This window comes from Mus caroli, chromosome 18, assembly GCF_900094665.2.
Source record: "Mus caroli chromosome 18, CAROLI_EIJ_v1.1, whole genome shotgun sequence".
Lineage (NCBI taxonomy): Eukaryota > Metazoa > Chordata > Mammalia > Rodentia > Muridae > Mus > Mus caroli.
In genome coordinates, this window is record NC_034587.1 from 50,587,765 (window position 1) to 50,613,742 (window position 25,978).

Below are 25,978 nucleotides of genomic sequence, written 5' to 3' on the forward strand. Positions count from 1 at the left end.
CACTAGCTGCTGCATTTGCACCCATGCACTGACAGCTCCTGAACAAAGATCGGTGTGAATATGTGAAGCACCACGCAGGAATGTGCTAGCTATTGCTGAGGAAGGGAAATGTAACATTTTAGCACGTGTGCAGAGGAAGAGCCCAGGAAACACCAACAAACAGGAGGAGGCCAGCACCTTACCCACTCCATTTAGAAAGAAAGAGACCACACAACTCAAGGATGCACACAGTGAGGGTTTTATTTGTCATATTACAGTAGCTCAAAGATGGCTTTCTGGAAGGCAAAGCACACACACACTTTAGAAGTCCTTTCCACTTGCTCTAAGGCCCCCTCTAGTGTTTGAAAAGCTCCAGGCCTCACAGGATACAGGAGGAAGAACCAGCGCTGGGCCAGGACCTTCTAAAACAAAATACTTCTGTTCCATTCATGTCACCAAAAAAAATCAGGACCATGTAACCATAATTCATATTTCAAATCCCTGCTACGATCATCTGTCTCGTCACCCTCAAGTCCAGCAACCCCTCTGTTGTTTACTGCGGGGTTGCTCTTAGAAGACAAAGACTTTGTTAATTAAAGACAAGAAGCATATGATGCCTATAGAGGTTTTAATTTCACAAACAAGAAATATACTGAATGAACATTACCATATAACCTGCTTTGCTTGTGTTGAAGTTACTGGTAATTAGTACACACTTGCTGAAGTATACACTTAAATTTGTTATTTTTGGGAATCAGAATTCTGACTTTTGTTTCAAGATGCTGCATGAACTGGGAGTTTGCTAATTAGCCTGTTCAGTGTCACGCAGAGCTAGGGATAAGCTTGCCGTGAGGATGGGGTGGTTTGGAGAACACAGTGTGAAGGAGCTCTGGAGAGTATGGGCTTGCGCGATGCACTGACGCTGGCTCGCTCGCTCGCTCGCTCGCTGGGGTGCCTCTGAAAACAGACTGACTGCAGAGGGAGGGAAGCAGCTCCGTGGTGGTGTTCTCAGCTAATGTCGGTAGGTATCGGTTTCCACAGTCCGTTCCTGAGCTGTATCGCTATCACTGAGAAACAACAAAGGCAACCTACCATTTTAACAAGAAGCCGTACAGAGTCGTGAGCAGGAGACTGTGGTCAGCCCGAGCTATTTTCTCATGGTCTTCAAGTAGAGGCCAATGAAATTTGGAACTTGATTTGTTTTTAATCTGCATGAACTGTGTTTAAGCGCTGACTAATTTGTCAGCCAACATGTCACACAGCGTCTCTGCCCGAGACTGCTTTATCTTCAAAGTTGTCATCTGCAAATACCACAGGTTGCGGGGGAAAAGACTGGTCATATAAATGCTTTTTAAAAATGGCTACACTTAAAATTGGCTTCAACTTGAAGATATCTACACTCAAAGGGAGCAGGACACAGCGTGTTTAAAGTGCAACACATTCTCTCTTGGCTCAACATAAAAATTATACAGTGGGAACTACTATGGCCAGTTCTCCTGGGACAAGTTGTGAAAAGCTGTTTTTAAAGTCAAACAACAGATTTTAAACTGAAGAACACTGAAAAGTCATTTTAAATGAGCACATAAAACACAATTAAAATGAAACCAGCATTGAAGAGGTAGCGTAAGTAAAATCAAATAAATACTATATACAGTAACATATAAAATTCAGCTTATAAAAATTAGAGCATTCCAAAGTAGCCACTTTCCTTGCTTTTGAGGATTTTACAAAATATCAAACTGCAGGCCTAGAGTACCTGCAAAGATTTCCCCAGTGTTTTTTAATTACTGGCACTGTTTTTGGTCAAAACCTCTCTGATCTGCCGGTCGAGTTCACTTATTATGCGGTCCTCATGGTTATAGACACCCGTTCTCATCAGAGTGTCCCTCTCCTCTATCAGGCGTGTCAGGTAGTCATCCAAGCCTTCTTCCAGCCCAGAGCCCCGCGGGCTGCCCAGTTTCCCACTTGCAATCTCTTTGCAGTCCTGGTACTGTTTCTGTTCTTGCTGCCTTAACCTGGGAAATCAAGAGCAAATGGCACTGTAGCAGACAAAAGACCATTTTGACTCTTAATAGCATATTTAAAAACAAGGCAATTCAGAACTCAGTCTTACTAGTTTTTTTTTAGTAAGAGAGCAAAAACTAATAATTACCACCTGATAAAAGCAATATATTTAAAAAAACACAAGCTGTGTTTGTACTTACAGAATGCATGCAAGCAGTAAGGCACAAGACAACACACTCCTAAGCACAGCACATAGGGAGAGAGAGGCAGGAAGACCACAAATTCCAGGCCAGCTGGGCTGCACAGGACAGTTTCAAACACAAAAGCCAGGGGAGCACAGCTCACTATCAGTGGGACAGCACTTGACTGCCACTTCAAGTCCCTTGGTTCAGTTCCTGTCACTTAAAAACAATTTAAAAAAGCACCAAACACAGACACCAGAAAATGACAATTTTGTTCTAAATTAAGATGCATATATATATTTACTATTAATTATAAATATTAGTTATATGCTAAGTATATAAACAGAAGAAAGAATACACTCATGCATGCCAAAGTAGATGTGCAGAGGGCAGAGGCCAACTTCGGGTATCAGTCCTCCCTTGCACTTTAAGAAGGAACCTTTGTTGTTACTCTGTGGTGTATGCCAGGCTAAATGACCTGCAAGCTTCCGAGAATTCTCGTGTTTCCTCCTATTTCTCTACAGGAGCAAGAGCACTGGGATAAGTGATACACACTACTGTGCATTCGAACTCAGATCCAAATGCTTGCAGGGCAAGCACTTTTTATCCATTTAGCTGTCTCCCTTCCTTTTCTGTGTTAATTATTATAGCTACCTAGGATGAAGGGATCTTCTAAGCAAATTCATGATCCATGGTGCCAAACTACAGACCAACAGGTCTAATCATGTCCCTTTTTTAATTATTTGGTTATATAAGATCAAGTACTTACTGAACTGTTAGAGTCACAATAGAATATTTACACTTGGTAGCTAAGGAAGCCCTCAGAATTCCAGCAGGAAACTTTAATAACATGCCTGACCTATGCTGTGTGTTCCACTCCCTTGCTTCCTCCCTCAGAATCAACAGGACTGCTGTTGTCATGTGAGCTCAGTATGCCTCTTAATCCTCTTAATGTTTTTTGGTTTTCCACCCAAAAGGAGAAGCCTCGCTGCTTTTAATGACAGTCCTCCAGGTATTTCCAGACAGCTCTCCCAAGGGTTTTCTTCACCATATTCAATATATCCCCCTCTAGTCATCTGGATGCCACTATGTATCATTTTTTATACTGCACTGAAGATGTCTAGGTATCTGCTTTCCTTTGAAGGACATCCCACACTGGTGAGAACTGCAGAGACATTTTCTGTAGAAAACACAAACACAGGGCCTGTGATGGTCCCCAGCGGCAGCAGCTCTGGCAGCTGAGCCATAGTGGTAAGAGCAACGTGGATGGTGTCTCTGTGGGAACTGTTTCCATGTCTTTCCTACCACACAGAGACTGTTCTAACTTACAGAGGACATAACGTGTTATCTCATTAGTTCAGTTCTCAGTCACGATGTATGCTGAAACTAAGACTCAGTTGTGCATGATTCACAGTTTGGCAGGCATCTTTCATCTTACTTTAAGTGATCAAGAGACCTGAGCACACAGCATGCACTTGGGTCCTGTGCTGGTTGGGACAGCGAGGTGTGACTGACATCATGTTCTAGCTCACTGTTGGTGGTTTCCAAGTTTACAATGTTGCAGACACCAAATATTTATTGAAAATTCTACCAAAGATTGTTTTTTTAAAAAAATTTATTTTATGTATATGAGTGCTAATCTGCATGAGGGCATCGTATCACATTATAGATGGTTACGGTGAATTGAACTCAGGACCTCTGGAAGAACGGACAGTGCTTTTAACTGATGAGCCATCTCTCTAGCCTCTACAAAAGATTCTTCACACTAAGTTTTCTATTTTGTTTTTCTTATTGAGCCGGGTTTCATTGATAGCATTTAATACTTGGAAGTCTGGTTTTGTGAGACTATTTGAGGATAACGGTTAGTACTGATTAAAGATAACTTAGAGTTAATATAGAAGAAATTTCTTATTTAGTTATTCTTATTAGTAATACAATAACTTTTTAATTAAGCCCTACTAAACCAGGGGTTGTTTTAAATGATTTATATGCCTATCTTACCTTTTTAAAAACTTCAAAGCAACTCATTCAGTAAGACTGGAAATGAGACTAGAGATGAGGACAAGATTAAAGAAAAAGACTTCCCCACCTTGGAAAGCCACACGGCTAATATCAGGGGCCTGAGTTCACTGGCTATCCGGCCTGTGTTGGTGAGAGAAGGAATGGTGGTAAGGGCAGTACCTGTTCAGCTCGTTCCTTATATCCAGCAGCTCCTGCTGCTCAGTTCTCACTGTTTCTTTCTCCTCAGCCGCCAGGTAACGCAGCCGCATCTGCTCCAACTCCTCCTGCTGTTTTTTAAGGCGGGCCATTTGACTTTCTTGCTCCCTCTTAAAAGAAACAAAGAAGCTGGCATGTACCACCGTGAGAATACACATTTCATAGGACTGACTTATGGACAGTACTTGGGACAGAATGATATGCTGCCAATTCTGGACCCAGTAAAATTTAGAAATGCCCACTTTTTCTCCTAATTATCTTTTTTAGCCCTCTCTCTTTTTGATGTCATAACTCATGGCCAGTGAGGACTGAGGTTTGCTGAACAGTTACAGTATATAAGAATGTGAAGGCAGGAGCAGCCACTTGCCAGCACAAAGAAGTGCAGAAGAACCTGCATCTATGAGCATCTAGGAGCCCCATCTACACACCAGTGTGCCTACAAAAAAAATTAACGACACAGTCTAGTTGACCAAGTGTTCTCTTCTCTAGGTCCATACAAAAATCTAAGCATATACTCTTTTTTGGTTTTGGTTTTTTTAATAAAAGGGGATCAAATGATATATCTTAACTTGTATTTAAAAATTAACAGTTCTTCCACAGAAGTTGATAAAAGTTTCTAAAACAATGTACTAATCTATAGGAGGAAGAGATTCCATGCCTTGTAAGAGAATCTACTGTGACAAACTGTGCTGTAGTTAACAGGGAACTTCCAAGTTCACCTGTGCATGTCTCTGCAGACAAGTGCTAGTCTTTCCTTAGGATAGTAGTGCTATCTTCTGGGTCTGTACTGGCTTACTGTTCCTGACATGCCTGGAACTCAGACATTCGCCTGCTTCTGCCTCCTGAGTGCTAGGATTAAAGGTGTGTGCTGCTGTGCCCAGCTCAAGGTAATCACGGCCTTAACTCCAACACCAGGAGTATGCTGGGTGTGCTGAGCTCTGTGTAGAAACGTCAAGTCCAGATTACGATGTGTTGGGCTTCTTTCTCTTACCACTGACTTGATAGTCATTTGTATTGCCCTGTACAGTTCATTACCTACAGTACTGCAAAACCATCCACTCAACTAATGCGCCATTTATGCACTGCTGAGGACCGTTTGGGCAGCTTCCAATTTCATACTGTAAATACTGCCAATGTTAAGATGACTATGCGTGCCCTCTGAACACATCTGGATGCATTTTACCTAGCTCTATACCTGGGGTCAGAAAACACAACTGCAGGATTACAAATATTGCCACACTGTGTGCAAGGCAGTCCATCACTGAATGGCTACTGTCAAAGTTCCTGGGCCCTGTATTTTTGAACACTTGGTGATCTTTTCCTTCTTTTAAACAGTTCTGACAGGTCACACTATGCTTTGTCCTGATTTTATTTTGCATCTCTTCCCAAACAAGTCTCAAAACATTTTAATGGCATCTGGATATGCTTATCTATAACGTTTTTATGGAAGCTCTGGGGTTTGCCTCGCTATGCCTGCTTATCTTTCTTACTGGTGTCACACTTCAAGGATCTCCCACTATTCTTTGCTTTGCCCTTTCACCCCGTGTGTTTCAGGATGAACAGAAGCAGTCTGCATGGCTCCCTCAATTCCTTTCTAGCTGGCCCTCTATGCCTTTCATTTTCTTTTTAATCCATGTCAGCCTTGAGGCTATTATTTTAAATGTATTTATTTGTGGGGGGGGGGCGTGGGGGAGGGGAGATGTGCACAGTGCAGGTGCCCGGGGAGGCCAGGGCAGGTGTTGGAACTCCTGAAGCTAGAGCTACACACTGCTGTGAGGTCCCGATGTGGTGCTGGGAACCAAACTTCTGCAAGAGCAGCAAGTGCTCTCAATCCCTGAGCTGCCTCTCCAGCCTGGGCATACTTACTTAGATCAGTGTGTGAACACCGGGCTTTGTGCACAGCGTGAGAACGAGACCTGCTTTCTTGCCTCAAACAGAACTCTAAGGACAGTGCCGGTTCCCATGTTAGTAAGGATGTCTTGTGCATGACAGGACTGAAGGTATGCAGCACCTTGCCCTGCTCTCTGTATTGTATTTATGATAACACCTTGTTCAACGAACAAGCCAGGGTTGTGGCCCTTCCAGGTTTTGTGCCTGTTTGAGACTAACTGGCTAGTTTTGCACATGTAATTTCCTTATGATGGAATCTATAGATTAATTTTAAGATTTAGAATCATGGTTATTACACTGGCCTCTTATTAAATTTTTTTAAGTAGTCTGTGGGGTTAGGGTTATTTCTTCCTATTACTGTTTATGTAAATTCAATTGTTTGAGTCAGGTATTTTTTTGTATATATTATCCATTACGACTGCTGTACCATTATTTTTTAACTTATGAGTCACTTTAGTAGATAATCAAACTCATGTATTTGTAGCATCCTAGTCTCTTCACACGCTGGTAGGATCCAGAGTCCTCTCTCCCTTGGGCATGCTGGTATGTACGGAGAGTGTCTCTCTTCCAAAGACTTCCTCTCAAAGAAACAACTTTTGGGTTTTTGTGCAGGTATGTTTGCATGCTTGCATGTGGAGGTAAACCTCGGGCGCTCTTCAGGCACCCTGTTTTTAGAGCTGATACTGAGACTTGGGGCTCACTGATAGGCAGGTAGATCTGGTTGGTATGGGCCAAGGACCTGCCTGTCTCTGCCTCCCAGTGCTGGGGTTACCACCATACGCCCCCATACCAGGTTTCTATATGGGTAATAGAGTTCAGACTCAGGTCCTCGCGCATGGAGGCGCTTTACTGAGTGAGCTCTCTCCCTAGCTCTGTCTACAAGAAACAATTTTCTTTTCGTATTTCGTAATGCAGCTATGGTCAAATTCCTCTCTAAGCACAGTCCTCCCACCCCGATTTCCTGCTCTGATAGGTTGCATTTTCTAATCTCTACGGTCTTGATTTTACAATGGGTTATTAGAAGTAAACTACTACAGAAATGCCCCAGGTTATTGAATTTTATTAATTTACACTTCAGCATCCCTGTGAGCAGGGAACATCCTGATGTACAATCTTCTGAAATGTGGTGAATTGTGGTCTAAGGTAGTTTCTGCACAATTTGATAAAGTACCTCATGTGTACCAGAAAGTGTGGAATCTTTCAAGTAAGTGTTTGTTCTGGACAAGCCAGTGGTCACTTGCAGTGTGTCAATGTCAGGTCCACATACGCACACAACTGTTTTGGTTTTGTTTAAGCTTTTATACACAACTGTGTTGTGCGATGAGTATTTATATCCTCCCTCATTCTATTAATCTGACGGTAACTGTGAAAGCTGCCACCAGGGATGCTTCCTGAGTCAAGACTACCTGCCTGAAGTTATTGCTCTGCTATGCCAAATCTACAGGGAAGCTCTGTTCCTTATAGAGCATACTGTCAGGCTGTTTGGAATGTGGGGTTATTCATATTTTCTCTATGAAAGCACTTAGCTCAGTTTTAAACAACCTGAAGTGTGTAGATTTCCATCTTTCCTCTGTACCATTTTCTATTCCTTTCATCTGTTTTGTTTCTTACCTTTTTTCTTTAAAGATTTATTTATTATGTGGAAGTATACTGTAGCTGTCTTCTGACACACCAGAAGAGGGCGTCAGATCTCATTACGGATGGTTGTGGTTGCTGGGATTTGAACTCAGGACCTCCAGAAGAGCAGCCAGTGCTCTTAGCCTCTGAGCCATCTCTCCAGCCCTTGTTTCTTATCTTTTAATCAACTCTTTCATGTCAAATTTCCTCTCAAGTTCTTCTGAGATATAAGATGTTTACTTAACAAAACCCAGTGTGAGTTAGGACTGTGACAGTCTTATAGAAAGCAAAATATATTTCATACACTTGAACTTTGTTACTTCATACTTGTATTGTTTTGTCATGAATTCTTAATTTATGTGCATTTCAAACTTGTTCATTACATACGTAGTCTCAAGCTTTATCTTATTGTGTGTGCCCGTGTGTGTGTACTCCCGTATAGAAGCCAGAGGACAATGCTGGGCACTGTCTTCTATTGCTTTCCACCTTAAGAAGAGTTTTCAGCTAACCTGGGACAGATGACCATCTCTCCATCACTTCTAGAGCTGGAGTGACAGACGCATGTGGACACACCTATCTTTGATAGGTGCCGGGGATGCTTGCACCAGAAGCTATCTCAATCCTTAACCCACTCTCTATGCTCTTTGCTGTGATTACTACTCTTCTTTCCCTCTTTCAGTCTGAATACTATTACTGACCTAGTTACCATGCCCTAGTCCATCTTAAGCAAATGAATTGTAGTTCTTAGTTTCCCTTGCAATGCTTCCCAGAATTCCTGAGTCAGGACTGTTTCTCTAACAGTTCCTCCATTGTGCCAACTATTCTCTAGACTATAGGAATCGTACAAGCTCAGACTGTTGGATTACTCTAAAGTCTACAACACTCCTTGATAGATTTCTATGGAACAAATGGCGACCGGGTTTTCCACTGATGAGGACTGCCCCAATAAGTAAGTATATAAAAAGGATGCTGAAAGTCATGCATGAAAAATTGAAGCCACTAAATAACACTATCTCAACCTTATCAAACTCAGAATTTTAAGACGTCTAACAGTAGGCAATCACTGGCAAGACTGTGAAGAAGAGGAGCTATCGTGTGGCACGTCTGTGCTGGTTTCCGTGGTTCTGGGGCTTGAGCCACACTTGCTCGGCAAGTCTCTCCCCAGGCCACACCCCTGCAGCTCTCTATGACCCTGAAAATGTAAAATTAGCATAACCACTTCAGGAAGTCAGTGAGCAACATTTAGTAAAACTTAAAAAAGAAAGTGAATGTATTCTAGTATCTGAAATTTTATTTTTGGATATAAACATCTGAAAACTGTTACTTGTGTGAGAACTGCTAGGACTGCCTTACCACAGGGAAACCTGTAAGAGCAGTTTTACTAAAGATTGCATATAAAATCTACATTAAGCGTGGTGCATTTTCATGGAATACTACTCCATGTACCTAGAGAGTAAAACATGTGAAAACAAATAATACTATGTCCAGAGGCCTTTAGGATTTTGAAACTGCCCAGTGCTAAGCAGGCCCTGAGTATGGAAGCTCAAACACCTGAGGCGACCAGTTTCCTGGTTTCTTCCCAGCTTTCTTAACTGGTTTTGTAGCCAAATGCCTGTGCGCTGAAGAGCGTGGGGCACAGTGGGGCGGGGCGCGGTGACTGTGCTGCTCTCTCTCTCCTCACAGCCAGCAGACAGGGCCACTCGCTGACACAAGGTCTCACCAGCTTGCCCGGGCTGGCCTTGCACTCATCCTTCCTGCTCATCTTTATACAGACTTGAGATTACAGCTCTAAGTCAGCAGGCTTTCCTGGATATAGTTTTAAAATATCTTATGTGCTGAAATGACAAAGAAAAGATTCAGGATAATGGTAATTAGTGGAAAGCAAGAAGGTACAGTTTAAAGATAAGAGGTTGGGGGAAGCCCCGTGTGTACAGTGCTCCTGTATAAGCCTAAAGGAAGTGCACTGGCATCTCCATGCCCTACAGTAAATGCCAGGGATGGTGGCCTGCATCTGTACCACAGCACTGGGAGGCTGGAGTCAGGCTAGCCACTTAGTGAGCGCCCAGTTCCCTGAGAGGCCCTGCTTCACTAGAGAGCAACCAAGAAGTGTGTGTGTGACCTTTGCAGGGGTGTGCATCCCTATCCATAAGTGCATTCTTTAACAAGTTATTTTTAAGGAAAGAAAAGTATCTGGGTAAAAGGGGAAGGAGGTGAGATGGACTGTTTGTTACTACTTCTCCGTTACACAGTGCAACTTCTACAGTTTTCTGAGCCAGTGTTCTTACTGTGAAGTCCTGATCCTTTTGCCTCTGACTCCTGAATGCTGGGATTACAAATGTGTACCACTACAACTAGAAAAATTTGCACTGTTTTTAAATAATGAGAAAAAGTATGACTATAAGGAGAAAAATGAACAGAAATTGATTATTTAACTTTAGGCTACTTTAAAAATGAACTTAACACCTCCCCCAACTTGACACAGTTTTATTCTAAAACATACCAGAGAAATCTTTTAAACGCCTTGAGTTTTAAAGGAAGTATGCCATATTGTTAATAATCACATGTGCGTGCAAAAAGAGGGGCCAGGGCAATGCCTTCCATTGCCAGGTGCTCTGGGTTAAAGGCTCCTCAATCAAGTGAGTATAATCTTGATTTTGCCCTGGCTGCCTATAAATTCAGAAAGGAGATGTAAACATGCACACAGTAGACTAAACAGCTGCTACAGAGTGGCCACTACTTACTCTCCCACTCACACATACCATCCAAGTCTGTGGGAAAAACGCAGAACTAAACTAAGGAACTCAAGTCCAGTTTTCTGAAAATAACCCAGAGCTGACAAGCCGGTAGGAGGGCCTGGATGGTTTCAAGACACAGTTTTTAACTAAGACTTGGACCTCCAACTGTTTTCTTAAACAAAGATTTACATCCCCATCCTTGGCTAAATTACTTATAAATTAATCAAATTAATTACTCTGAGAGGATAAGCAGGAGGCTGGACAAGATAGTGCTGATGTCAGCCGATGAAGTCTGTGTTGTTCTAACTAAATATATGGGCTTAGTTTTAAACACATCTACTGTGCACAAATATGGTAAGGGACCCACGTGCTACTAAATAAAGTCTTAGTTCTGTTTCCTGTCCTGAGAACAAATATACAGAGTTTTAAAGTAGATAACAGTGAAAATGTTAGATTTTTATGACTAATTCATGCTTTATACCATGATTAAACAATGCAGCTTTTATTCTGCTTGCAGATCTACATTCTAGAAGGGGCTTTGGTAACATTCTCGTTTAGACCATGAAGACCGGTGCAGACCTCAGGTATTTGTTATCACTCAAGCATTTGTTTAGGTACTGTTACAGCGTATTTTCACAAAGAGGGAAAAGGAAACTAAATTGTCCCTGCATATCAAACAAGTAGTTTTAATATCCCAAGACGCCAAACCCAAAATATAAGAGTATTGTTTCCTTGTTTTCTAAATTGGGGCTCACTTCATGTCATATTTATTTATTACAGTTGTTGTCATCAGTTATTAAAAAACTTTAGAAAACATACCAGTTGGGTTGAGGCTGAGAATGAAAAGGAAAGTTTTTTCTAAACAATCAGAAGGTTACAATTTCTTACTTCACAGACTTCATTACTCCTAGGCTGCCTCTGAGTGATGGAAAGCTCTCTCTAAACGTTGCTCTGGCAATGGGCACCAAGCTTTAGCTCTTAGTTGCAGGCCGTACCAGCTGGGTTCTGTCATTAACATTTATTAACAATCTAAGATACGGCTTTCACCGTCTAATCCGCACTACACAAATGTTTTCTATGGCCCTCCAGAGGGATTCAATGTGACAAATTACTGGCAGAGATTATAGCCTCGTGGCTATTCACCAGAGGCAATGTAAAATTAACATGGTACTAATCCAATTTAAACAAAAAGTTGCACAAACAATTCTCTGAACAAAAGCAGAGAGACACTTCCAATTTTATTTTCAAACACAAAATAAATATGTTTTTAATAAAGAGTTTTAGGGGAAATTTTTAAAGTAATTTTCACACATGTGAAATGTGCCAATTTAATGAAGTTATTAATTTTAATCTTCCAAAAACTGTTAGTGGCATAGCATAATTCACTATGAAGACCCCATGGGCTATTGCTCTTCTTAAATTACCACATCTCAGTATGGCCTGCAAAACATCAAAGGTTCCTAGTGACCTCAAAACTTGTTTATAATGTTTCTACAGCAGAAAGTTTACAGGACAAGGGATAAAATCAGTCCAAAGAAAGAAAGCACTAAACACACTGCATTCAGACTGCTATTTTTAAATGAGTATTTAGTGTGTGTGTCTGTGTGTGACTCATACATGTGAGTAGATACCCGTGTCCATGCATGCACAGAGAAGGGCAGAGCAGGACACTGGGAAGTAAGATGTTTCCTTACTATGTGGAGACAAGATATTGTGCTGAACTAGCAGAGTTTTGGCTAGGCTTGTGGCCAGCAAGTTCCAAGGATGTATGTTACCCAGTGTGCCATCACTCCAGCCCTGGTGCTCTCAGTTTCTTTAATGGACTGTAAGTTTGGGAGAAGTATTAATTCAAGTTTTCTTCCCCTAATAAATTTATAATAAATTCCCTTAGTAAATTCAAGAGGTAAGGAAAAAAGCTGAAAGTGATACCCTCTCTTCTTAGGAACAAATAATAAACATTTTTTTTTTTTTTGAGCCAGAGACTAAAAATTTACAGGAAGAAAGACTAAATAGGAAACGGTACACGACAAGATCCACAGGATACCACCATGTGAGGAAGCAGAATTAGCAAAGAAGAATCTGGGGTGGGAGATTTCATTATCCCTGGGCTTCATTTTGTTTCTTAAGAGTGTTTTCATGCATGTATGCCAGTATGGCCAAGGGTTGACATCAGTGCCTTCCTCAATGTTCCCCATATTTCTTTGAGACAAAGTCTCTCAAAGTGAACCTGAGCCTGCCGATTTGGCTGTCCAGGCGGCACCAAGCGCCTTCTGGGAGAGCCTCTCCAGTGCCAAGATGGCAGCCCCTGCAGCAGCACCTGCTCTAGTTTAGACGGCTACTGGTGTTCAGGCTGCTTAGCAAGCACGCTGCCCACTGATCCACCTCCAAGACACACAGCCTGTCCTTCTAGGACAGGGTCTCTCTTGGCCTAGGCTGACCTTGTACTAGCCAGAGGCAAGGGAAATCTCGGACCCCAGAGCTTCTGCGTCCACCCTTTCTTACTTTTAAAACCTACCACAGCCAGATGCAGTGGCTCATGCCTACAATCCCAATTACTTGGGAGCCTGAGGCAGGAGCATTATAAATTCAACAGCAGTCTGGGCAGCTTAGGGAGAGGCCCTTTCAGAAGTAGCTTGCTACTATCTACTTCTCTCCCCACTCTCCTGGCTCAGTGTTCCATGCGTCCTCCCTACGTTCTGTATGAAACCACGGTATCTTAGCATTATGACTTTATAAAGTCCAGCTGCTTCTTCCTCAGAGACAGTCAGTTCTCCTCAGCGCTGCTCTAGCAGGCAATGACACCATGTTTTCTACTAGGACATGCCAACTCCTCACTTCTGCTCCAGCGCTGTTGTGGGAAACCCTTGTCATGCAAGCACTGAAACAGGAAGAGCTGATCACGATTCCGTCTGTCTTATCACTTAGTGTCTCCCTGAGCACACACGACAAACTGTCAGTCCAGTTCTTCATCTGCTCTCTAGGGATTACAGAATTAAAACACCACTATACATCACCACGGAAACTCTTCTCTATTATCTGCCACTCACTTAAGCATAAGAATCCCAAGCTCTATCCCACACAGCTTCAGGTCGCTCCTTTGCCAAGACTCCATCGCTTGAGGTCAATCACATTCCAAAAAGATGCTTATTTCTAAATCTAAAACCTAAAATGCCCACTCACATTTGCAAACCTTATCTCCTTCCTCTGCTCCAGTTAAGAGAGTCTTATTATGAAATCCTGGCTGGCCTGGAATCCAAACTGACCTCCAACTCATTGTAACCCTCCTGCCTCAACCTCCAGATGTTGCCGGGTTACAGGTGTGCACTGCATCCTTGGCTCCACTAGCTTCTTACATGGTAGCTCCCAAACTAGAAAGCCTTCCCAGAATCTCTGGATAAGTCCTTAGCATCATCTTTCACAAGAATCTGGTTTCACGTCTATTTCTACAGTTCCAGGCTTTGTTCCTGGAAATGACCTTTAAAACGCAGCCTCCTGTACCTAATACGAGCTTATGCTTTCTCACTTCATGATTCTTTTTAACAACCACGGTAGTCACTACATATCCTCTATTCTGTTGCTATGTCACAACCAGACTTGCTATTAATATTCTAATGACTCAACTCCAGAGGCCCATCTGAAACACTGCCTGTTCTTCACACATCATCCCTAAGTCATACTGAACAAATAGGTTTTCTCTTCTAAATCATGACAGCTAACTGCTACAACTGTCTCTTCCTTACTGCTGAATTCTCACCTCTCTAGAGGGTGAGGCCCATGTCTTATCTACCCACAAACACTGAGCAGAGTGTTTTAAGTTTAAGAAGCACTTGTTACTGTGCAAGATGCCCACACTAGGCCTGCCAGCATTAAAATAGCACATTGTTATTTTGAAAATGAAAAATGTAAATAAATAAATCTACAATCAAAAACTTTTGAGCTCTAGTTTGGTGAGACTAGCATCATGGTCAGGAGACAGGTGTACTTAAAAATACTGTAAAGAAACAAACTACCTTTAGACTATAATTAATGTCCAACTGAAACACAAGTGGATTTTGTGTTTACATTTGGACATAACACTTAAGATATCTCCTTACATACATGCAATATTATAAAATATGAAAAGAATCTGAAATTCAGAATATTCTGGTCCAATTTCAACTGAAGGACACACGAGCTGAGTGTGCCCACTGTGCAGTGTCTAATCCCCACTGGTAGCCTGCAGTCTCAGCAGAGCCACAGCTGCTCTGGGACATGTGCTGGGCTACTCCTTAATTCCTCTCCAGTCTGGCAGGTCTCTAAAAATATGGTAAGGACTCACAGCATATATTATTATGGAAACATACTAAAACTAACGGAATATCTGGGTGGGCTGGTGAGATGGCTCAGTGGTTAAGAGCACTGACAGCTCTTCCAAAGGTCCTGAGTTCAAATCCCAGCAACCACATGGTGGCTCAAAAACCATCCGTAACGAGATCTGGTACCCTCTTCTGGAGTGTCTGAAGACAGCTACAGTGTACTTACATATAATAAATAAATAAATAAATCTTAAAAAAAAAATATCTGATAGACACGTACCAGATTCATTCAGAATAAAACTGATTTTTTTTTTAAGTTCGAGTCATACTTGTGAACTTTCAACAGGTTCAGTAAGTCATATTCAAAGTAAAACCCTCATTCATATTCTCTTAGATCTTAATCATTTGAAAAAATTATGGCCCAAATTAAGATTAATTTCTGATGAAAAGAACTTTTTTGTCTAGGAAGGGAAAATATCAACAAAGATTTTCAAAAAACTATGAAGTCTTTTAAATTTAAAATTATGCAAAACTTCCCTATGACAGCTTTCATAATTGAATAATTGTATATTCCTAGGAAAATTATTATAAAATGTTAGGCTCTTAAATATTAAGAGTGGTGACGCACGCCTTTAATCCTAGCACGCAGAGAGGCAGGCGGATCTCTGAGTTCAAGGCCAGCCTGGTCTACAGAGTGAGTTCCAGGACAGCCAGGGCTACACAGAGAAACCCTGTCTCAAAACACAAAAAACAAAACAAAATAAAAAAAAAATTAAGAAATGCTAAATTTAGTTTATCACAAAATGGTCCCCTTCATCCCTTTTAGAGAAGTCCCTAATGGAAATGAATCCAAAGGAAAGAAGCAGTTGTTTCTAAGTGAAAGTAAGTTATTTTGAACAAGACTGCTGGCAACTAAAAATAAAAGATATAAAAGTTCCAGCTTTCAATTGTGAAAACACGATTCTGCATATTATAAGACATTAAAAAACAAAGCCAAAGCCTCTGATCTTAGACCACAGCACTGGCGATGCCAATGCAGATTTCTAACAGTGTCAAACAGGACACTTACAAAGCTGCGAAGGGAAGACAGAGTCTGCTCCCAACCACGTACCTGCTTTAGTCTGGCAAGTTCTTTCAAAGCTCGGCCCCACTGCTGCTTGTAATGCAGTTTAGACTTGGTTGCAGATTCCAACTTTCTTTCAAGTTCAACCTAACAGTGATTAAAATCGTATCAAGTGAAACACTATACCACTGTGTGCAATCACTGAAAGATAATATATACAAAGAGTCGGGCTTAAGAAAAGAGTTTATACAGCGTGACATATGACATCGTCTGAAGCTGTTATATAATTTACTATAAATATTGTGGCACATGGACATTTTCTTGTTTAAAATATAGTATTATTTTTATTGCCTTGCAGGCTAGACTAAAAAGAACTGAATTAGTCTTAGCCTCTAGACAGTTACTGTAAATGTATTTAAACGTGTATATTACACAGAGTGAAAACTACATTCATTTTTAACAAAAAGCAGCTCTAACTGTTAACATCCTGCTTGAGCTGGCACCCACTCTCAGCAGGCAAATTTTCCTTGAGAAGGCCTATCATTAGGTGGAATTCTGTCTTGTAATAAAGAGAGCTGGAGAGATACTTTCATAACTTTTGGCAAAACCACAGAATGCTGGAAACAGTGCAGTGTTTTATCAAAAAGCAATTTACTAAGAGGTGCAAAGTCAAAAATGAAAAAATATTTTAAGAATGTTAAAATAAACCCAAGAGGAAGAAAAATAATGGTCCTTAATAACACACATCTCACTTTTATTTTCTATCTTTCCTGAAATATATAAAGAAAAACACTAAAGTGATTCAATTAAAAATCCGGTTATTTATGCTTGCAGCAGGCAATCTGTTGTGCCTGAACTAAAGCCAAGTTGGCTATGTTCTGGAATGTCTTCACTCAGTGCTTCAAACTATGAACCAAGCAAGCCCATGCAGCCAGAAGACAGCCTTACTGTTACGTGATAATGTAATAATCTGCTTGAATTACAGCAAAACATTGTCACTCTGAACTAGCTGATTTTTTTAATATCAAGTTTAGTTTTTTCCCATACATACAACTCCCAATGTTTCACAGAAAAACAAAAGATGAAGACTCTAAAAAATTCGAATGTTAGAAAACTCAGAGCAGAATAAAATGTGAGGAAGAGCAGGCTGCCAAGTCCTCGTCACCAGGGCCAGAACTCTCTGCGGTTATATATGACACTTGGAGTCCAGGTCTTCCCGCTCCACAACCCCACCCCAGTGCTAGGACTCAGATGTGTTGACATTTCACAACCAGGCTCAAGCATCTTGAGTTGAATGATATTGCTGAGATTACTGGAGATAATCCCTCCACTTGTGCCCCGTGATTCATGCACATCACTTGGTAATTTAACAACAAGCCATACCTCAGAAGAGTGGAGACAGTCTCTGAGAGCATGCACATGGGTCCTGGACAAGGTCCGTGTCTGGGACCAGACCAAGGATGAGGCCTAACAGACCCACTCGAACAGTAAAGACTAGACAGCTCTACCAGCTTTGCATAAATATAAAAATAATTCATACTTTCATAGTTACACACACTAATTTAAAACACACACATCATTCTGCCTATTTTATTCCTAAAAACTTACTTGCAAATCTGAAGCACAAATTCATTACTATCAATAATCCCTAATTTCTATTTTAAGAATATGGTGCTTGTGATTCCAAAGAATCGTGTGGACCCAATTCCTAGAATAATATGTGTAACTAAAATTTCCTTTGGTTTTATTTAAATTATTTTTATTATTTACTGACTTCAAAAATGTAAAATATAATTATAATACTTCTCTTTTCTCCCTCCATCTGCTCCCAAGGCCTCAACTCCCTCTCAAATTCATGACCTCTTTTCTTTACTATTGTTAAATATATACGTACGTACACACACAGACACACGCACACACACACACACGCACATAGGCTGATTCCATTTACTGTTGTTTGTATGTATCCAGTTCGAAGCTGACCATTTTGGGTTAGATAACTAATTTGGGGGACGTCCCTGGGAGAAGCCATCTCTCCCTTTCTCACCGTCTTCAGGTGCGTGTAGTTCTTTGTGTAGGTAGGACTCAGTGAGATTTCCCCTCCTAACTTAGCATGACTATTTATGCTGCCTTTGTTTGAGCCTTGTTTAGGCAGCCATATCGTTGAGGTGTGGAGGGGTGGGGGGGGGAGCTTCCTTCTCATTTATAGGACACACATTCTCACAGAAGATTTCTAAATAGTTACTACAATATCAGGACTTTCATTGCTGTTTTGAAACTGACCTTGACTCTTGGCCTCTTACATCAACAGTGCTTGCAGTACAGGTATACACCTGTACTTGTAATTTTATTTAGGGCTTCACTGTTCCGAGACTGAAGTCATATACCATAGCTAAGATAAATATCCCTGAAAGGAGACAGATCGCTCAAGACCTAAATCAACTCAGAATGCAGAAGACGAACTTCCCATCTGCTACAAAGACCTAGCATTCGTTTTTGTCTTGAGTCCATTCCCAGGTCTAACCTATCACAAGGAACTACTTATTCGTCCCTTGAAATATGTTCAGATTTCCCTTTTTCTCTTCCTATTCCACTTACGCAGCCCAAGCTTCTCTCTTCTCATGTCAACTATACAAGTGTCTCTTATCATCCAGTTTTAAATGTCTGTAAGTTCTGCAAACTGCTACTAATTACTGAAAACTTTACTACAGCTATTTGCCTAGGATCCAAACTATAATCTCTGTACTTCTTGCTGAACCTTCTTCAGGAGTCTTCAACAAGAAACCCCACTGCCGCCGGGCGTGGTGGCGCACGCCTTTAATCCCAGCACTCGGGAGGCAGAGGCAGGCGGATTTCTGAGTTCGAGGCCAGCCTGGTCTACAGAGTGAGTTCCAGGACAGCCAGGGCTACACAGAGAAACCCTGTCTCAAAAAAAACCAAAAAAAAAAAAAAGAAACCCCACTGCCCAGCCATGTGCCCCGCAACTCCTTCTCACCCAACTGCCTGGGCTACTGATTCGTTTCTCTTTCTTCTGCTTGCCTACATCTTAAAGCTCGCCTTAGATTTGACCTCTGTCTGAGGCTCTCTTGAACCTGCTACAATACGAAACACCAAATGGTTTTGTTTGGATTGGGTTAGTCATGGTCATTTACTCCTCAAAGTCATCTTTGAAACCACACAACAGTGTTTAAAGTACCCCGAGAATAATAAATACTTTTGCTCGCTCTTTTTCTATCTCTCTTGTTTTTCTAAGAGTAGTAACACATTAGATACCAAAATATTATTCAATACTACACAACTTTTAGCATGATTCAAATGTTGACCTTCTTTTAATATGTTGATTTTCAAGCTCTATTTGCCCCATTAAAACGTATGCTTTCCATATTTTAAGTTTTTAAAGCTTTAATAATTTACAAATTATGTAACGAATATTTTCTAGGTGACAGAAAACTCACAAAGCTGATACAGTGGCTCACAAGTATAACACAGCAGCCAGGAAGCCGAAGCAAGGCTGGGGCCCGTCTAAGCTACAGAGTGTGTGCTGGACCATCTTGTAGGTAAGACCTAGCTTCAAAAAAAGTGAAAAAAATGGGGTTGGAGTGCAGGGGCTGTGAGGTGGCTCAGAGGGCAGGGTACTAGCAGCACAAAGCCCACAGCAGTGAGACCAGTGTCCTGGAGCCACAATGGAAGGAGGGAGGGAGGGAACTGACTTCCGGAAGAGTTGTCAAGTGCTAATGCACACGTGTACACGCACACTTGCTCGCTCTCTCTCTCTCTCTCTCTCTCTCACACACACACACAATGAAAATTTAAAAAAAACATAAACTATTTACTTTTGTAATAATAAAAGGAATCAAGATTTTATAAAACTGTATATTAGTGTTACTTTAGACTCTTTAGATGAAAATGCACATGCTGCATCAATAGGTGGGCAGCCATGGTGTCACACAGCTTTGATCCTAGCACTCAGATCTCTATAATTCAAGGACAGCCATGGCTACAACAGTGTCTCTGTATTAAGGAAGGAGGGAAGGGAGGGAGGGAGGGAGGGAAGGAGGGAAGGAGGGAAGGAGGAAGGAAGAGAAAGAGAAGAGAAGAGAAGAGAAGAGAAGAGAAGAGAAGAGAAGAGAAGAGAAGAGAAGAGAAGAGAAGAGAAGAGAAGAAGAGAAGAGAAGAAGAGAAGAGAGCTCTCCCCAGGCACCAGCAAGCCTGGAGAGCCACTTCAGACACTGCTTCACTGTGCAGCACTTCTATGAGTTATCAGTTACTATTTCAGAATCAGACTCTGCCCTCTCCTGGTTCCAAACAGACTTACAAGGAATTAAAACAAAAAAAGTTAAGTTGTTTTACTGTACACTCAAAACTGGAATGCTAAAAGCATGGCTTAGTTCTAAGACAGAGACAGTCACAAAACAATGTCTCCAAATACAGTCCTGGTATTTAAATAAATGTAGACAATGCCCCAGGTTCTATGCTAAGCATTTTGTCCATTTTATTAATCCTGTTTAAAAGACAGAAGTCAACAGAAGTGAAGAAGCTGTCCACTGTGACACAAGGAAGGGGCCGAGTGAGCAAGAGACAGCAGTCAAGTGGTTATGTGTTCCCGATGGCAACTGTCATGCGCCCAGCTTAGGATGAGCCTAACTCCCTCCATGGCTTTAAAACCGACCTGGTCCACATCACACTCTCAGTGTCTGCAGGAGCTCCCCGGACACTTCTCCCTTCTCCCAGCTCTGCACCTCTGCTTCCTCCACTCAGACCTCAATGCAAACGCCCCCCTCTGGATGGCTGTTGGATAGTCATACTTCTGTAAACAGTATTTATGGGGCTGGGGCCATGATTCGATACTCAAGATCATCTGTGGCTCTTCCAGAGGACCCGAATTCAGGTCCTAGCTCCTAACTCCAGCCCTCGGAGCAGATGCCCTCTCTGACTTCTGTGGGTACCTCACATTCATGGCATTCTCTCTCTTTGTCTCTCTCTCTCTCTGTCTCTGTCTCTCTCTCTCTGTCTCTCTCTTTCTCTCACACACACACACAACACACACACACACACATACACATACACACAAACAGTAAGATAAATCCTATAAAATAGGTAGTGTGTGTGTGTGCATTTGAGTTCCAGAACGCACATATGAAGCCAAAGCAAAACTTGCAGGAGTCATTTCTCTTGGCTGGAGCTCGAATTCAGGTTGTCAGGCTGAGTAACAGACCTTTTTCCCACTGTATCATCTTGGTATCCCGAATGTATACTTTGTAATGCTTTGCTGCACATTTTGGCTATGGAGGAATTCCAACATAAATGGCAGCCATGACTGCGTTTCAAACCCAGAAAATGGAGTGCAGTGAGTATTTCTTCTCTAAAGGCTAGGAAGTATGTGGGTCTCTACCCTGAAAGTTCCTGTGCAGGACACAGGATCCAGAAAGTACAGAAATAGAGCAGTCACAGTGACCGCCTCAACACTGAAAGCTCACCACTGAATCAGAGGATTTGAGGTCCCAATATGGCGCTAGCAGCAGGGGTACCCTGGGTAACTGGAATGAACACTGGCTGTACCCTGCTTCTACACATTCCCACTCAGACTTTGGGTCTGGGTCTTTCACCTTCTGACAAGTGTTGGTTCCTTCCTTCCAACAGTCGTCACTTCTGTTCACAATCTATTTATGCAAGCTGTTACTGACAACACACAACCAGTTCAAATACCACCAATGTCACACACCTCGCCTCCTCTGCTGTGCTGCATTGGAGCAGAGTCCTGTGCACACGTATTCATTAGTGGCTATATGCGTTGATCACCAGAGCTCGTGACACTGACAGAGGCTGACAGTTACCTTCTCCAAGGTGAGGAGGTTTATTTCTGACTGCAGCCGGATTTCTGGTTTGTTGTTTTGTTGATCCTTGAACTGCTGAAACTCTTTTTCCAAAACCTTATACTTATTGCCAGCATCACTAAGCTGTAAAGAGAAAGTACATTATAGCCACTACAAGCAAATCTTGATACTGCACAGTCATTCTAAAACATGTTATGGTGGAACATTTGGAAAAAATAAAGTGGTCAGTAAGAATTCAGCACATTAATTAACAGAAAAGCCTTTTGTTTTTAAACTAGGTAAAAAATTAAGGATTGAACGGCTTAATGCCTGAAGGAATGGCAAAGACACCAGGGGCTCACCAGGAGCAGAGGCTTCTCATCCTGCAGAACTGGCTCTGATCACAGCTCCCAATACTTGGTAAGTTATTAGGGTGGGCAGGGAAGGAGGGGGGGGGCAACAGATGGACAGACAGGTAGTGGGTGGTCTTAACTGTACACTGTAACTGAGGGTAAAAAGATATTCGGTTTGGCTGAGGACGGTGGCTCCGTATCTATGTAACACTTGTAATCCTAATGCTTGATAGGGCAAAGCAAGAAGACTGCCCTATGTTGGAGGTAAGTTTGGAGAACACAATGAGTTCCAGGCTATCCTGAGCTACTGGATGTCTTAAAGAGCAAGTAAACAAAAGTATATAATAATTTATAAGATCTTTTCACATGTAGATTAACAATGCAAATGACAATTGTTGAGGATGACTTCTGAAAACATACACTGATGTCACAGTTAGACAAACCTATGGGCTCTTTTTCTATGACAACAGATGTAATGAAGCTGAAACTCTGACACGTTACGTGGCTAAGGGACAACCTAGAGCAGCACTGATACGCTGCACCCAGCACAAGGACGGCTGCAACACACTTGTCAAGCTGCCTGTGTGGTCCTTAGAAGAAGCTGCCCCTACAGCAAACATTCCCACATAATTCACATTTCCACAAAGACCTTTCGGAAATGATCTCACTTTTGCTTGGTGTGCATGATGTATGTATGTGTCTATACATGTTTGCATGTGTATGCACACGTGGAGGCCAGAGGTCAACATCAGCATCCTTTTCAACTGTTTTCTAACTTATACTCCGAAAGAGGTCTTTATTGACCCCGGAGCTCTCACAGACTGACTGGCTGGGCTGACAGCGAGTGCAAGGCATCCTCTTGCCTCTGCCTCTGCCTCCCAGCACAGGGACGACAGAGCATCATCCCCAGGCCCAGCTCTTTACATTGGTGCTTGGATCCTCACGCAGGTCGGAATGTTTGCCTGGCGCACACTGTCTCTGACAGAGACATTTTCCTAGCCCCCACTTTTATATCTTAACAAAAAAAATACACTAATAGTAAGTGCATATCGTTCTTCACCACTCACGAACACTATCATAAGTGACTGCCACTGCTACAATTGTAGAGGCTGCTAGGGCACAGAGGATAGTCCTTGGGAGGCCAGCATTATGGCCATGGCCCTGAGTTCTGGTGCTGCCCTCACTAGAACACAAACAGGTTTATCTTCATCAGTTCTTTGTGTTTAATGGCCTCTTCTTCGAGTTTAACTGAAATAACATATCTAATATATGCAACCACGTCAGTGTAATGACCCCAGACTGTCCTCATGCACATCCCTTGAGCAAACTGGATCATTCACCAGTTTCCCCCCTGATAAAAACTGAGCTTCAAGAACAACGGTGTGCCTTTGATAATTTTTTTTCAAATTACCAATTTTCACACCAAGACTGTTGCTCCATAACTGTGAGACAGTGGTAGCATCTTGGGGTGGACTGACAGGTATGTGACAGAAGGTGGGCATTTGCTCCAAGCACTCCCTTGACTCTGCCGATGATGCCGTTGCTCTAAGCGCCTGAATCTTGAGCTTGAAGAACACTACTACTGGTGAGCCCCATGGCAAACACCCACTTTTATATGGTGAAAGAGGCCCTCAGTAACAACCCAATTCGCATTTACAACCATACAAGCAGTATGGGTGAGAAAGCCTTGAGCTACTACAGACACTATTCATGACAGAAGGCCCCGAAGCATTCATCACACACATCTAATCCACACTCAAGTTTTTCAAGAAAGATAAGTTGAATTTTTAACAGCCTGATCTTTTCCCTCTATTTTCTACAAATATTTATTGAGTTTCTACCACTGCCGACACCAGGCTGGATTCCAGGACAGAACTATAAACAAAAAGGTTTCATGGAGCAACAATCTGAGACTGATTAAATGATCATTAAATAAAAATAAAAATTGGCACGTTGTAAAAAAAGAAAAAGAGCAAGGAAGCAATATTCCAGGAGTACATTTATCATAAGCTTGAAAATATTATTGGGGCAAGTGACATTTTACTGTAAGTAACGGAAGGACTCATAGCATACCCAGGGCCCATGGAAAACAGAACACAATGAGGCCTTGTGGGAGAAGCTAGCAGGGTGTGCTAGTGGAGAAAGGAGAAACTGCTGTGGCTTAGCTGTGCCATGAAAACGTGGCCCTGAGGACTGCCCAACTGGAGTGAGGAGCAGCCCAGATGGAACATAGAAAATAGTAAGTAGTAACTCGGAGCTATTGATAGCAAAGTAGATTCTAACAGCATGGAGGGCAGGCAGCTGCCCAGCTATTATTTGTGTGGGTTTTTATCCAGGAACTCAATAAGCAAAGGCGGGGTAGAAACCCCAGGCCAGGATTTTAATGGTTTTCTACTATGCAGCAGAGGTACAGAGTGGGTAGGACAGACAGATGGGTAGACATTGCCCGGGCTGTGAGGCTCCTGATCCTGATGGTTACCCTACAGACGGTGAGAAGGCAGTGGTAGGTTTTCAAGTGTGCTATCTTTCCCAATTTTCAAACTACCTCACTGCAACATAAGCTCAGACGGCCCATCATTGACATAAATGACAGTGTGTGCGCCAAGAGGGGCTGGAGGGGCTGGGGCTGAAGCATGAACAAGGTAAGTATAATGGGAAGACATAGAGGTTTAAAGTGCCTTAAAAATGTCCAGGTAAGGAACTGAAAGCAGCAGTCTGAGGTGGAGGACTGGAGTGCAGAGAGAAGGTCTTGAATATAATAAATGTGGAAGTTTAGTGTCTAGACAAGGAAAGAAACTGCAGGACAGCACAGGAGGCCCGAGGGTGGAGGAAGGCAGGGGGGCGGGGCAACAGGAGGAGAGGTTAGGCAAGACCAAAACAACAGTGTTTATATGCATACAGCTCAGCCAACTCAGATAGGAAAATGCCCATTCCTCCTAGTGACCCAGCCATGGTGGACTCTAACAATTGCATATAGGCATGGGCACACAAAGGGACCATGATGAACAAGAAGAGGGTAGAACTCTTCTTACAAAATGTAGGTTCTAGAAAGCACTGGATTGTTTTAGGATACTTAAGGCATTAATGTCCTAATGAATGTCTACATTGTTAAAAAGGGATTTACAGAAAAATCTCTTACATTTTAAGTTACCTGAAATTGTACAGTTTCACAAAAATGGTTCGAAGGGTAAGATAAGTATACTAACATAGTCCTTGACTTTAACTAAAAAAAAAAAAAAAAAAAATTCCACTGTAGTGGGAATCTCTGGGCAGCAAGTACAACAGTCCAAGCCCCAGTGGGTGCCAGCACCTCACAGTGAAGCGTTTCTAGGAGCAGAGGCTCTCTCACCTGCTGCTGAAGCCGCTGTTTGTCCTCTTCCAGCTGCTTCAGCTTCAGCCTCTCCAGCTCCACTTGGTACACACAGTCATCTCTGGCCCTTCGGACAGAGTCCTGCAGCTCCTGAAGGTTCCGCTCCCGTTCTAACTGCAGCTCCTTTCTCTCTCTCTGAAGCTGAAAGGAAAAGCACGTTAGGCACCTAGCTTATCACCACTGGCATGGTCCACCTTACAACAGACAGTGTTCAAAATAGAACACACTGAGCTGGGGAGACCATTAAGTGTTGTCGTATGTGAACCCTGACTCAGGTTACTCCCAGCACCCACTATGAAAGCACAGGTGCCAGGGTGCAAAGCGTGAAGCCTGCCTTTGTATTATGTGGAGCGCCGCTATCTCGTAAACATCCTGTGCTGAGTCATTTCCTCAGTACTATCTCGTAAACATCCTGTGCTGAGTCATTTCCTCAATAACAACTCGTAAACATCCTGTGCTG

At 42.2% G+C, this 25,978-nt stretch overlaps 1 protein-coding gene across 2 annotated transcripts in view; it reads right to left on the minus strand.

The window, feature by feature from the left end:
• Positions 1 to 215: 215 nt before the first annotated feature.
• Cep120 (centrosomal protein 120) overlaps positions 216 to 25,978 on the minus strand; it is a 61,726-nt gene continuing 35,963 nt past the window's right edge. The window contains exons 17-21 of one of the 2 annotated variants that reach the window (XM_021150632.2): positions 25,498 to 25,659; positions 21,817 to 21,939; positions 16,031 to 16,129; positions 4,347 to 4,492; positions 216 to 1,994 (exon numbers count right to left, since the gene is read on the minus strand). In XM_021150632.2, the coding sequence (XP_021006291.1) occupies positions 1,760 to 1,994; positions 4,347 to 4,492; positions 16,031 to 16,129; positions 21,817 to 21,939; positions 25,498 to 25,659 (765 nt within the window). In that variant the 3' untranslated portion in view covers positions 216 to 1,759. The remainder of the gene's footprint in view (positions 1,995 to 4,346; positions 4,493 to 16,030; positions 16,130 to 21,816; positions 21,940 to 25,497; positions 25,660 to 25,978) is intronic. The other variant, XM_029471905.1, reaches the window with a different exon arrangement.